General features: G+C 36.8%; 2 protein-coding genes across 2 annotated transcripts; both read left to right on the top strand.

The window, feature by feature from the left end:
- The first annotated feature begins 711 nt into the window (after nt 1-711).
- Nucleotides 712-1595, top strand: LOC114283742 (ethylene-responsive transcription factor ERF022). The gene has a single exon (XM_028226615.2). It carries the CDS (start codon nt 822-824, stop codon nt 1341-1343), a length of 522 nt encoding a protein of 173 aa, XP_028082416.2. The 5' UTR covers nt 712-821; the 3' UTR covers nt 1344-1595.
- A 9870-nt stretch (nt 1596-11465) lies between these two features.
- On the top strand, nt 11466-12625 carry LOC145804001 (uncharacterized). The gene is made up of 3 exons (XM_082897407.1): nt 11466-11540; nt 12039-12116; nt 12200-12625. The coding sequence occupies exons 1-3, from the start codon at nt 11466-11468 to the stop codon at nt 12623-12625; spliced, it is 579 nt and encodes a 192-aa protein (XP_082753533.1).
- The last annotated feature ends 2367 nt before the right edge of the window (nt 12626-14992 follow it).

Consider the following 14992-nt stretch of genomic DNA (forward strand, 5'->3'; position numbering starts at 1 on the left):
ATTTTAATTTTTTAAATTTCTATTCAAATTTATAATCAAAACACAACCTTAAATATTGAGGCATTTATATGTACATACATATATCCATATGCATATATATAATAATACATGTATAAAGAAGTTATTTTATGTCACATATTATACTATTTAGATTCTGAACAATTGTCTAAGTAATAACGAAAAGGACACTTAAAATGTCAAAATAAGTAGATTTTAAGTTCAAATCTATAAATCTTTAAACTGTTAGAGAAAAAAAATACTTGGACCTCATACTATGGTTGGTAAATTAAATTTTTCCTTAAAATCAGTTATGGTGTGTTTAGTTGGGGGATTTGGAGAGGGATTTGGAAAGGAAAAGGGAAAAGATGTGTGAAACTATGTGAAATATAAGCATGATTTATTCACATTTCACCTACCTTTTCTATTTCCCTTTCCAAATCCCTCTCTAAAACCCCCAACCAAACACAGTATTAATGAAAACTTTTCATTTAGAGTGATTCAGCCTTTATTCATGTATACTTGCATTTAATAACAACATAATAAACACGTGTCATATTGTAATATAGTTTAATGAAAGGCCAAGAAAATTGGGACATGGGCCTGGAGGTGATACTACTGTCATACAACTTCACTCCACTTCACCTACGTAACTACGTGGAAGCAAACTTCCATCTCATAATAATAAGTCGCATAATAATATGAGGTCCCCTAGTTTTACAAGACACACATCTATTTATAGATTGACTCTATATCATCTTTCACCCTCCTCCTCACCTTAAACTTTCAAAGTAAAACACCCTACCTTAAAAACCCAGAAGAAAATGGAAGAAGATCAGGCTAGCAAGCATTCCACTCGACCATACCGAGGAGTTCGGCAGCGAAAATGGGGGAAATGGGTATCCGAAATGCGCGAACCAGGCAAGAAAACCCGAATATGGTTAGGAAGTTATGAATCACCTGAAATGGCAGCAGCAGCCTATGATGTGGCTGCATTGCATTTCAAGGGACACGTGGCGCGTCTCAATTTCCCCGACTTGATTGATAGTCTTCCAAAGCCCGCGAGCTCCAATGCTGAGGATGTACAGGTGGCGGCTCAGGAGGCTGCCAAGCTGTTTAAACGACCTGTTGATCAGATGAGTGGTGGCAGTAACTTGGTTCCGATTAGGGTTGGGCTGTCGCCGAGTCAGATTCAGGCTATAAATGAGTCACCATTGGACTCACCTAGGATGTGGATGGAACTGGCTGGGGCTCTATTATTAGCAGAACCTATGGTTTTGAGTCATGATATTGATGAGTTGAGTGAGTGGGATGAAATTAAGCTTGATTCTATTTGGGATTTCTAGGCTAAATATGTATAGGATAATAGCAATAAATATAGTCAACAAACAATAGACCATTCTTATGCATTTAATTCTCCCAAATAAAAGGTACGCTTTATATTATATAAAAAATTTTGGAGTGATATATTGGAGACTGTAATATTGGGAGACGAGTTTTGTTGTTGCAAGACTTAAACCCTTCATCTTTTATTGGTTTTGAGCATTTTACGACCAATTAATTTCCCCAAATAAAAGTTCAACTTCTTCTTGTTGGTATTTTATTTGTTTTTTTTTTTTTTCTTCTTATTTTCCTGAATACAACAAAATCTTCAGCAGTTCATATGAATTGCTTTGTAATGACTCATTTCTTGACCACCATCAATCCCGCATGTTCTAGATGGGATTTATTTTAGCACATTCATAGCTGATGTTGCAAAAGAAGAAATTACTCACAAAAAAGCAATAATCAAGATCTAAAGTTTTTGTAAATATTTGGTTCTGTACCATTAATAGTTTGTGTATGTAGGGGTTCAAGAATGTTGTCGGAAAATTCGAAAATCTTCAAAGATCGTAGGAAGATCCGAATTCTTTAGAAATGATAAGAGAGGCTTAGATTCTTTAACGGTTATAACTAGAAATACAATAATAAAGAGATGATAGATATAAGAGATTGGGTGAAGAAGAAGACAAAGTAATTAGAGAGAGAATAATGGCAAGACTCTCCTATGGATCTCCCACTTTCACTCTCAAGGTAGATGATGAAGAAGGGAAATTAGTTCTTTCCCCAAAATTGTCTTTCCAAAATCCAACCCTTGTAAAGCTGTGGGTGGGTTCTATTTATAGACACCTCATGATGTAAAATGGAGCCCATGTACAAGGCACATGGGGAATATTCCGTTTAACTAGCTTGTCTAATGAAGTGACCTCTCCGAGGATGAGGAAAACTCTGAAGAGGAGATTAACCTCTCGACGAACCCTTTTTCTTAACCACACCTAACCAATGATTCTCAATCATCCCAAAAGGTCAGGGGTAGTCCAAGAGGACATCCTACCGCAGAAGGGACAGGGGTAGTTCAAGAGAATGCCTTGCCCAAAATATTGCCAAGTCTCAAGGACCCTCTAGATCGTGCCACCTCAACCTAGGTATAGGCTAATTTAATCGAAGAGTGAATTTATCACCATTCATCGTCCTTGGGATCGGGTCCTTTGTTCTGACTCCGTCACGCCCATGGTTCTGGTGCGTAGATCCCAGAAAGCTCTAAACCCATAAGTGTTTTGGGACTCATTAACGGAGCGACTTCTAGATTGCATTCGAATCCGTTTAATGCCAAGCGCTTCGGATTTTTAGGTTCATGGATCCGAACCCTTTCAAGTTCGAGCTCAAATAGGTTTCTAGGTTCATGATTCTGAACCCTTTCAAGACTAAACCAATATCTCAGAGAATGGATCTTCTTCGAGGGTTTCATCTTTTTTGAAAGCAACAATTAACCTCCTTGAACGTCCGTATGATTTGGGCCTTATCGGATGGGCTTGTTTGACTATCTTTAGATAGATCTGTAGCTCTTTAAAAATAATTACAGATAAATGAAAATTTTATCAATATTAATAATTAAAATCATAAGTTTTTCAGTAATTTTGTAAATATTTTTTTGAGAGTGCACTTGAAAATAATTTCCCCTATTTTTTTTTTTTGAATATTCGGGTTTCATTTTTTTTTTGTATTTAACTTTTAAGTATATCTAAATTAAGTATATTTAAAAAGTTTTAAAAAAAATTAAAATATTTAAAAATTCACTAAAACAATAAGTAAAAAATTGTATTTAAAAAAAATGTATTTAAGAACTAAAAGCTAAACAAAAATAGGACTGTTTTGTAATTTCAACAAAAAGTTTCATAATGCACACGCAATGCGCTTGGGCTTTATTATTAAGGGTTTTGATTAAAACTCCCACAAAATCCTACCCCTACAACCCCACACACTTTTGAAAAAAAAAAAAGAAAAAAAAAATACATGCCTTATGGGGGTGATGGGTCCAAGCATTTTTGTATTATTAATATGTGCATCCATCCGCAGTCACACGCCTCATTTCGCTGTAGCAATACTCTGCTTTTTCTGTGGATGACACAAAACCCTCCTCTAAACTTGAAACCGTACGTAGATTACTATTAGATTCCAAAGGAACAGATCCATTGTTAAGTTTGAGCAACTCAGTGGTGGACAATATATACTATAACTTCAGCTAATGACCCTTGTGTGACAACTCTCACCTCTAATTAGCGTTAATTCGTGATTTAGCATGATAAGTAACTGATTAAGACGAAATCCTAAATTGATTATGTGAGTATGTTATTTAGATTACATTTCTATCTGTTTGATGCAAAACGATCTGTTCATGTTTTGATTTCAAATAGTGAATTGAAAGCCTTATCGACAACCGATTCGGAAATTGACTTGATTTATATGCTAATTAGGAATTATAGAATTTTATGGTAGGTTTAATTAAAATTCGATTTGGAATGATTAAATTAGAATATATGATGCTAAATTGATTGGATGTAAGTTATCTACATGTTTGCCATTGAGTGGGCCACCTTCAAAACCATTGTTTTGGTCTTAATTCACATATTTGACACATCATTCTTCATCCATCTCATTGCAAAAATGTAAGAGAGGGAGAGACTTGGGAGAAATTGAAATAAACAAGAAACTTTACTTGAAATTTAGAAGAATTGGAGAAAATTTTGAAGACTTGTCCACATTGCTCAAGAATTTGGCTTAAGTGAAGTTTGATTAAGAAGCCCAGGTAAGAGCTCAACCTTTAATCTTGTAATTGAGCCATCTAGGACTTGCATATGAAATAAATAGGTGAATTAATAGGAGAATTAAGCTTGAATTCAAGAGAGCTAAGTTAATTCATGCATGCATGTCCATACCATGGAGTTTTGAAGTTTATTTTTGTGAAATCCTCACATGCATGTTCTTATCATAGTTAAAATCCAAGAATTCACCATGTTTTGAGTTGAATGTTGCACATGATCATGGTTTGAAAAGCTCAAGATCAAGAAACTTCATGCATGTTGTGTTCTTGCATTGTTCATAAAACTTACATTGAAATTGTGTTCAATTGGCATACCTTTGGGCTTTGATTTCATGTAATGATCTTCAAAACATGTTGTGTTATGAGTTTCTAAGTGTTTTCCAGAAATTTGGCCCAAAAGAATGAGTTTTGGCATGTTTGATTCATGGTCTGAAGCTTAGGAGCAAATCTAGAAAACCCAGAATTTGGCTTCCTCGCTCGAGCGAAGGATTCCACGCTCGAGCGACCACCTTTGTTTTCAAAATTTCACTCGAGCAACGGAATGCTGGCTCGAGCGTAAATTGCAAGCTCTCAGGTTTTTGCATGTGCAGACGCACGCTCGAGCGACGATACCTACGCTCGAGCGAAGAACTGTGTCTCATGCTCGAGCGAGCATTGAGCAAAGAATTTCAGCAACCAGTACTTTCCACATTTTTGCAGATCGCTCGAGCGAGGAAGTCTACACTCGAGCGACCTCTCTCATTCGGAAAGCTCGCTCAAGCGAAGGAGTCTATGCTCGAGCGAGACCCCTGTTTTCAGCAAGTTTTGAACAATATTTTTAAGTACATTTTTGCATCCTCATTCCATCCTAGGCATTCATAAGCCATGTTTAAGGCATCATAATGAGGATAATGTTATAGAACCACACCAAATCAAGATAGGGGCCAAGTTATTAATCCCAAATGTGTAATTTAATGTGCGTTCTTTCTGTAACTATGTAGGTTTGGCACCCAAGGACGCTGATTAGCCTGCCTATAGCCCAAAAATCTGTGAGTAACAATGTTGTAAATCTATGTTCAATTATAATTATTTTCTAAATGATTAACTGTACTGCTTTCAGAAATGATATTGTTTACTGAATGAATGTTTGTCCTATTTTACGAACTATGCTCGTGGCATCCATAGCATTTGATTGTTACTATTACTACTTCTGTTATAGAGATCTCTGTCAGTTCCAATGTTTGGAAATACTAATGTTTACTGTTTTGATGGCCATCAACTGACTGTTCGGTCTATTAAGACCTACTGTACTGTTCTGCTATTAGATGTACCACGTATGACTGCTATGATTCCTAAATGACTGATATGACTTGAAATATGAGTCACTGATTGAATAACCGATTTATTGATGCAAATGACTGTTTCAATTACTGAAAGGACATTCGTTCTTAACCTCTTTACACATTTGTTATTCACTAGGCTTTAGCTCACTGTTTATATATATGTATGTAGGCGGCCAGGCACCGGACCAAAGCTAGAAGCGTCGAATTAAGGTCATGTTTTGTCAAGCCAAACATTGTGCCTCACTTTGAGGTTCCGAGTCTACTCAAGCCAAGGCTATTTTTGGGGTGTTTCAGCTTCACCATTTCGTCTCCGCTATGTAATGAATGTTTAAGACTTGACTGTACATTAATGGTGAAGGGAATAGGTCCCTAACCTGTATGCTATGTGTATTTGAGATGTATATATATATATATATATGGTTATGAGTGTGGTTTTGTCTATGGAAGTCTTTTCCCATTCAGGTCTTCACAGCTCATTGGACATCTGTTTATTACTAATTGGCTTCTGCCAGCCCCTTTATACTGTATTATTGTCATCACTGTTAAGCAGGCCTTTGGTAATCACGGATTACTGGCCGGTTACGATGTTAAACCCTTAGGGGCGGGTTTGAGTTACGACACCTTGACCTTTTGCTACTATGGTCCATCTCGAAGCTACTATTTCTATTGGGTTCTACTTCTGGTGGCTCGCAGTCACTGAGGCCGTCACGTCTTCTCTTCGATGTAGTTATAGTAGTAGAGTCTTCATCTTTTACTGCTACTACTGATGATTTGTCAGAGTCTTCATAGAAGACACCCGAGTTGAAGTTGTTGACTTGGGAGCTATACATACTATTACTCACTGTTGCTTCAACATCGTCATATTTGTTGTAGTATACTAAACGAATCCTACAATGTTTTACCCCAACATGCATCAAATATTCCAATTTATCATTGTACTTATATCCCGTACACCCATCTGCGATGTCAATGTCATCTCTTCTGATGAAGTAAGCTACAAACTCAATTCCATCCTCATTCAATTCATCTGCCTCTAACTGATCTAAATCCAGAAAATGGCACGAGATATACCCAACCCACAGTGTCTCAGATTTCACCACATAAGAGATGTACGGAAGGCAACGCGTGAGGCGCTTCCCGATGCTGATCTGAACACCAAGCTTGAGCAATGTATCATCCATTAATCCCACAGCAGCACACAAAGCAAATCCCAAGAACCTTCTGTTATACCAATTTGAAGGCAACATAAATGATACTAAAGACCCCATCCCCACGTCATTCTGATGGCTGAACCACTTCGGAACCTCACTTCCTGGAAAAATGATATTGAGGAATTTTCTTTGCTCACCATAACTTCCCTGTACGATGAAAATATTGGCCACTTTAATTTGAGAGAGATTTGACTTTGTTCTCTCCATAGTTTCAATTTTATCAATTTAAATTTTACACTTTTAAATGTATTTTAATGTGATCCTTTCATTAGTTGCCATTAGCATTTTGGACGGAAAAAACGTGGGCATTAGCAATTTTTTTCCTAAAATATAAAAAATGAACAAATTAAATTAGTGGCCCCTACAATTTCTTTCAAATTTTACCTTTGCCTCTCTATTTTCCACATGTCATTTTTTTGGGTCTAAAATATTAACGACAACTGGCAAATTGAAATACAATTGGAAGTATGGAGTTTAAATTGATGAAATTGGAACTAGTGGACCAAAATGAATTCTCGCTAAAATCATAGGGACTAGTGTTGTAATTTACGTTAGGAGAATCATTAGAGAGAAAGAAAAAAAGAGAGAACCTGAAATTGATTTGAAAGAAATGTATCTATTAGGATGTTGTTGTGCTTATTCTCAGCCAATTTCGAGCAATTTGTGAACCAAAATCCGTCAATGTTGTCATATTTGGATGGACTTGATATTGTCTGTAACGACTCACAATTACCTGCACTAAGAGTTGAAACAGTGGATGCAAGCTCTGGCAATTCTTGGAGCATCTTGCAGCCGGTCACTGACAAGTATTGAAGATTGGAAAGTTGGTTGATGCTTGTAGGTAGACTCTCAAAATCATTTCCACTTAGCCCTAAACTTTCCAACGAGTGTAAGAGGCAAATATCTATGGGGATCGATTTTACATTACAGTCCCTAAGATTTAGTCTCTTTAAAGAATTGAACCCCGACAGAGCTGGCAGTTCTAAACTCATAGAATGCTCTCTGCGTCTTAGTAAAAACAATGATAAGAATAAAGAACTCCATGAATTAGATGTTGTTCTCTTGTTGCATCCTTGAAAGGACAATGTTTCAAGGTTCTTTAGAAGTACAATGGAGGTTGGGGTTTGTCTAACGGCTGTCCAATCTGCATAAAGCTCTTTTAAACAGTCAAGAACACCCAAGTCTTCTGGTAATTTATCAAGTTTTGAACAGCCAGAAAGGTTTAGGGTTTGAAGAGCATTCAATTGACAAATATTGTTTGGAAGACTTCTCAAGTTTTGACAATCTCTTAGATTTATCAAAGCAAGAGTAGTAAAATGTTCAACTAATTGGGGCAGTTCTCTTAAACCAGTCCCATCCATAAAATGTTCTGCTAATGTTCAACAAAATCTTCAGCAGTTCATATGAATTGCTTTGTAATGACTCATTTCTTGACCACCTTCAATCCCGCATATTCTAGATGGGATTTATTTCAGCACATTCATGGCTGATGTTGCAAAAGAAGAAATTACACACAAAAATGCAATAATCAAGATCTAAAGTTTTTGTAAATATTTGGTTTTATACCATTAATAGTCTGTGTATGTAGGGGTTCAAGAATGTTGTCGAAAAATTCAAAAATCTTCAAAGATCGTAAGAAGATCCGAATTCTTTAGAAATGATAAGAGAGGCTTAGATTCTTTAACGGTTACAACTAGAAACACGATAGCAAAGAGATGATGGAGATAAGAGATTGGGTGAAGAAGTAGGCAAAGTAGTTAAAGAGAGAATAATAACAAGGCTCTCCCATGGATCTTCTACTCTCACTTTTAAGGTAGATGATGGAGAAGGAAAATTAGTTCTTTCCCCAAAATTGTCTCTTCAAAATCCAACCCTTGTGAAGTTTTGGGTGGGTGCTATTCATAGGTACCTCGTGATATAGGATGGAGCCCATCTGCAAGGCACATGGGGAATATTCCCTCTTACTACCTTGTTCGAGGAGGTAACCTCTCCGAGGATGAGGAGAACCCCGAAGAGGAGATCGAGCTCTCGGCGGACCCTTCTTCTTAGCCACACCTAACCAATGATTCCCAATCATCCCAAAAGGTCAGGGGTAGTCTAAGAGGATGTCCTGCCGCAGAAGGGACATGGGTAGTTCAAGAGAACGCCCTGCCACAAAAATTTCCGAGTCTCATTGACCCCTTAGATCGTGCCACATCGACCTGGGTATAGGTTAGTTTAACCGAATAGTGAATTTATCTCCACTCACCGTCCTCGGGATTGGCTCTTTTGTTCGAACTCCATTACGCCCATGGTTCTGGTGTGTAGATCTTGGAAAACTCCAAGCCCGTAAATATTCTGAGACTCATTAACGGAACGACTTCTAGACTGCGTTCTAATCTGTTCGAAGCCAAGTGCTTCGGATCTCTAGGTTTGTGGATCCAAACCCTTTCAAGTCTGAGCTCAAATAGGTCTCTAGGTTCGTGGTTCTGAACCATTTCAAAACTAAGCCAATACCTCGGAGAATGGATCTTCTCTGAGGGTTTCATCTTTTTTGAAAGCAACAGTTACCTCCTCAGACGTCCGTATGATCCGGGCCTTCTCGGATGGGCTTGTTGGACTATCTTTAGAGATATCTGCTTGATGGGTCTTCCTTAGCCCAATTTGTTGGCTTTCTTGTGGGCCCGTTCAATGGAATTCACTTAGGCCCATTTGGTAATAATTTCTCCAAGCTCACCAATTTTTGGACTTTTCAATTGGGTTTCGATTGAGCCCAATTAATTAGTGGGCTCAAGTTAACCTCTCTTGTAGTCTCAGATAGTTGATGCCTTCAAATTTCCTAACTTCTCATGCTAGTCTAAATAAAAAATAAAAAATACTAACTCCAAAAAAATAACAAAATTAAAACCTCCATATATGCTGTTTGATTTGTGTATATTTATGTCCATGATTTGATTTGTGTATATTTAATTTTTTGAAGAAATTACATATCAGTGTAGCTCTCTAAAAATAATTACAGATAAATGAAAATTTTATTAATATTAATAATTAAAATCATAAGTTTTTCAATAATTTTGTAAATATTTTTTTGAGAGTGCACTGGAAAATAATTTCCCCTATTTTTTTTGAATATTTTTGTTTCATTTTTTTTTGGTATTTAATTTTTAAGTATATCTAAATTAAGTATATTTAAAAAGTTTTAAAAAAATTAAAATATTTAAAAATTCACTAAAAAAATAATTAAAAAATTGTATTTAAAAAAAATGTATTTAAGAACTAAAAACTAAACAAAAATAGGACTGTTTTGTAATTTCAACAAAAAGTTTCATAATACACACGCAATGCGCTTGGGCTTTATTATTAAGGGTTTTGATTGAGACTCTCACAAAATTTGCGTCAAGATCCTCTAAAGTTAAATTCCTAGAGTGATCTCCTAGAGTACCCAATCCAACGGCTGAAATGCAAACTAACCAAAACGACGTCGTTTTGGTTAGTAATTTGAAAAAATAAAATAAAATCAGGATTTCAAAATTCCCTCCCTCAGTTGCCTATACACACATTTGGCAACAGATATAGAAAGAGAGAGAAGAAGAAACTATCTGTTCATCGCGGTACCCATCCCTTGATAGCTTCACCAGCCACCGCAGCAAGCCAAGGGGGCCAACCTGCTACAACCTGGATGATAATTAGGAACAACAACTTCACAATTCTCTCTCCTCTTCTCAAAATGCTCATCACTTACCTTCTTTGAGCCATTCAATTTCTTATGACTAAATCCATCTCCAATTTCACCACCACCATCCAGTCTCTCTTTCACCCAAAAACTCTCCATTCTCTTCGAAGAAATAATTCGAGGCACGTGTAACTCCGATGATGACCCTTTATTCAACTGTCTCTCTCTTGGGCTCTCTCTGCCATCTTCTATAGCAGAAGCCTTACCACAAATGCAACCCATGAATTTCAAACAAACACCTAACAAAAATAAACCCTCCTTTACAAATACAAATCACCAATAATAACTAATTTTATCCAAAAACAAACCCACCATATCAAATTCCGTTGAAGAAAACAATCAACTAAAAAAACCCCAGTTGAGAATTCAAACTCACTGTATAAATAATTCATGAACCAACCACTATATACTCACGAATCTTTCTTCAATGATATATACATGGATTGTATGACCACTATATACTCTTTCTCTCTCTCTCTCTCTCTCTATATATATGTATATATATATCCACTGCGTATATAGCAGCTGCGAGGGAGTCTGCCAGTGGCAAGACGGCGGCAGCAAAGAGGCGTCGGGAGGCAGCGTCTCGTCTCTCTCTTCTTCTTCTCTCTCTTTCTATATTTGCTGCCATATGCGTGTCTAGGCAGCTGAGGGAGGGAATTTGAAATCTTGTTTTTTTTTTGTTTTTTTTTTCAAATTACTAACCAAACCATTGGATTGCATACCTTAGGAGATCACTCTAAGATGTTAACTCTAGAGGATCCTGACGCACAAAATCCTACCCCACAACCCCACACACTTTTGAAAATAAAAAATAAAAAAATACATGCCTTGTGGAGGTGATGGGTCCTAAGCATTTTTGTATTATTAATATGTACATCTATCTGCAGTCACGCGCCTCATTTCGCTGTAGCAATACTCTGCTTTTTCTGTGGACGACACAAAACCCAGGAGCTTTTATTTACACACACCAAAGCCACTCTATACACACACTTAATGATATTTATTTTTATTACAATTTTATCCCTAATTGAAATTACTATTTTAGACATCATACCCAATTCAAATAAACAAACGTCTCAATGCACATCCAGACTTTACATCCATCTGTTGAAGCTCCAAGTCCATTGAAGTTGTTGAAGCTATTGAAGCTCCAAGTCCATTCGTAGCTTTCCATTTCCATTAGTTTACACACTAACCTCATCCTCATTCATTATTGTTATAGAGGATTTCTCTTCCGAAAATTCAGATTTTTAGAAGCAAATAAATGTTTATGAGAAAGATAGCCAAGGAAATGTGAGTTTTGCAATGTAAAAGTCTTTTTTTTTTTTTTCCGGCGTCATTCGGATAACCAGAGTCGAATTATATCATTTTGTTCAAAAATCTACTACCGAAATAAGTATTTAATTTCGAAAGTTGTTGTTCGAAATAAGTTAAATTTTACAACATTCAACTTCCGAAATTTTAAAATTAATTTGGACAACTACTTTCAAAAATTAACATTTTGTTCAACACTGTACTTCCGAATGAAGTAATTTTTTTTTTCCCATTTTATATTCCAAATTTGTAAACTGCATACTAAATTTATAATTTTGAATTGCAAATTAATCTTTGTAATGCCCTTAAAAATTTGTAATGTTATACAAAACATGTAGAAATATGTATCAATTCAAGGAAATCAGGTTTACGCGGATAGTGTGTTGGATTACACTACTCAATTCACAACTGAACAGGTTCACTCTACGAAATTATAATGATTATGTTTCGAATTGCTCAACAAATGTAAATGTTTGATAATATTTATTTGACTTTGTAGGTATTCAAAAGTAAGGATAAATTGCTCAACTGGGTACGTGAAGTTGGAAAGAGAAATGGTTTGGTCATTGTAATCAAAACATCAGACTATTGTGGAGGGAAAAAAAGACCCAAGATGTATCTTGCTTGTGAGAGGAGTGGCCAATATAGAGCAACAAAGAAGTTAAAACATAATGGCAACAATACATCCAGAATAACCAGTACGAAGAAGTGTGGGTGTCTTTTTGATATCAGGGCTCACAAGTTTACCACACATGATGAATGGACATTGACCGTAGTATGCGGATTGCATAACCATCCACCTGCGGAGCACCTTGAAGGACATTCATATGCGGGGAGGCTATTAAAGGATGCGAAAGCATTGTTAATGGATATGTCAAAGAGCATGGTTCGGCCAAAAGAAATCCTAGTAACCTTGAAAAAGTGAGATGCCCTCAATGTAAGCACATTTAAAACCATTTACAATGTACGCCATCGAAACAGGGTGGTACAGAGAGTTGGAAAATCACAGATGCAACACTTATTGGGTGAATTGGCCAAGTATAATTACATTGAGCGCCATCGATGTGAAAAGTCCACAATGACTGTGACAGACTTGTTTTGGGCACATCTTACTAGTTTGGACTTATTTTGGTCTTTCCCACGTATATTAATTATGGATTGCACATATAAAACCAATAAATATCGTCTTCCGCTTCTTGAAATTGTGGGAGTGACATCAACTAAAATGACTTTCTCTGTAGCTTTCACATACTTACAGTATGAGAGGGCCGATAACTATGCGTGGGTGTTAGCTACATTACGTGATGTCATGGATGGTTTTGTTTTGCCAGCAATTATTGTTACTGACAGAGAGCTAGCCTTGATGAATGCCATACAGAAGATATTCTCGAGTGACAGACATTTATTATGCCGTTGGCATATCAGTAAGAATGTATTGACCAAATGCAAGAAAATGTTTGAGACACAGCAGAAATGGAAGAAGTTCAACCATGAGTGGAACTCTTTAGTGTATTCATCTTCTGAAATTCAATACGATGATCGTCTTAAATCATTACTTAAGGAATTCAGTAGTTATCATAATGCAGTCAACTACGTCATGGATACTTGGTTGGTTCCTTACAAGGAGAAATTTGCGGCGGCATAGACAGACACATGTATGCATTGTGGCATTGTTACAACCAACCGGTAAGATTACTTTCGTTCAATATGTTATTAATAAGTGTCATGTACTTGATTTTAATTTGACTTACATTGAATTGAACAGGGCTAAGAGTGCACATGCAAAATTTAAAAGACAATTGGGTCATGTCAAGTCTCATTTCAGGCATTATTTGAGAAAATACACAGTCTGCTTGAGTTGCAACACACTGATATCAAGGCTTCATTTGAGAAAAGTCTAACTGTTGTGCAACATCAATTTAAACCTTCTCAGTTCAGGGAACTACAGGGTAATGTGTCTATATCTGCATTAGAGTATTTGCTTGTAGAGAGTAAGAGAGCCAATTCCATTGGTATTGATACTGAAGCTTGTGGATGCGTCCTTCGCCACATTCATGGTTTACCTTGTGCCCATGAGATTGCTGACTATATTAGACAAGATTGTCCTATACCACTTGCTATCATACACTCACAGTAAAGGCAACTTCATATCTCCATATGCAACAAAGAAGAGGAAACGGAGGTGACTTGTCATGCAGAAGTAGAGTTATTTGTGAACAAGTTCAATGAAAGTGATAGAACCATGCGGTTGGAGCTTTTGAAGAACTTGAAAGAGATTGTATGTCTGGGAAGCACTTTTCTTGTTGAGCAGGAGGTGAAGCCCAAAACACGTCCTCAGGATCATAAGAAGACCAATGTTTCCACTCGTCGTGACCCGTGTGCATTTAAGTTGGTGCAATCTGGACATGATTCCTTCTCACCTAGGGACACTCAAATCACTACATTAGCTTCTACTCCGGAAACCAAGAAGAAGCGACCTGTTAAGGGAAATGAGAAGGTGAATACGAAAGGGAAAGTGTACATTACTAGAACAGTGAAACCTGGTGCATATGTTGATGCTTTCCCTTCTTGGTTGAAACCATACATTAAGTTTGTCAAGGATATAGCTGCAGATGAGAATTGTGGTTTCAGGGCTATAGCTGCTTCAATTGGTCATACAGAAGATGATTGTGCTCAGTTTAGGCGTGATCTTTTGGGTGAGCTGCACACACACAAAGAGGAATACATTACACTTTATGGGTCCTATGAAATGTTTGAATTGGATACTCACATTGGATGACTATGCCAGACATGGGGCATCTTGTTACATCGTGCTACAATCTTGTGTTGTATCACTTGTCATTACAGTAATGTCTCACCTTTTAACCTCTTAGAACAGTGCCAGTACCTCAACTTGATAGACGTGAGATTGCCATCGGGTTTGTCAACGAAAATCATTTTGTCCAGGTATAACAGAAACTTATCAATTTATGCATGTACTAGAAGTTATGAGGTATGACCACTAACTCAATTGACATTTGGTGCAAGTTGTTTTGCAGCCAAGCCATCCAGTTCCTCCTATAGCCACTAATTGGCGAAAATACCGTCACCCTTGCGCTGTCGACTGAGATGATGCATATGTGCGTCGCATTCAGCATTTCAAGGACATTATTCATGATACTATAGCTACTCGAGAGACATTTGATGTTGTTGATGTCGCATGACACATGCATGCATTTGACAATGTTACAATTATGGAAGAAATTAATGGATGTGTTTTTGACATTGATGTGTTCTGTGTCATAGATTGAAT

Source organism: Camellia sinensis, chromosome 12, assembly GCF_055761805.1.
Source record: "Camellia sinensis isolate YWXY chromosome 12, ASM5576180v1, whole genome shotgun sequence".
NCBI classification, from domain to species: Eukaryota; Viridiplantae; Streptophyta; class Magnoliopsida; order Ericales; family Theaceae; genus Camellia; species Camellia sinensis.

Bases quoted from the DNA above. Each gene is read 5' to 3' on its own strand.
- LOC114283742 (XM_028226615.2), top strand. From the start codon at position 822: ATGGAAGAAGATCAGGCTAGCAAGCATTCCACTCGACCATACCGAGGA.
- LOC145804001 (XM_082897407.1), top strand. From the start codon at position 11,466: ATGCACATCCAGACTTTACATCCATCTGTTGAAGCTCCAAGTCCATTG. The intron at 11,541-12,038 runs GTCCATTCGTAG...CAAAACATGTAG, and splicing joins TGAAGCTATTGAAGCTCCAA to AAATATGTATCAATTCAAGG. The intron at 12,117-12,199 runs GTTCACTCTACG...TTGACTTTGTAG, and splicing joins CTCAATTCACAACTGAACAG to GTATTCAAAAGTAAGGATAA.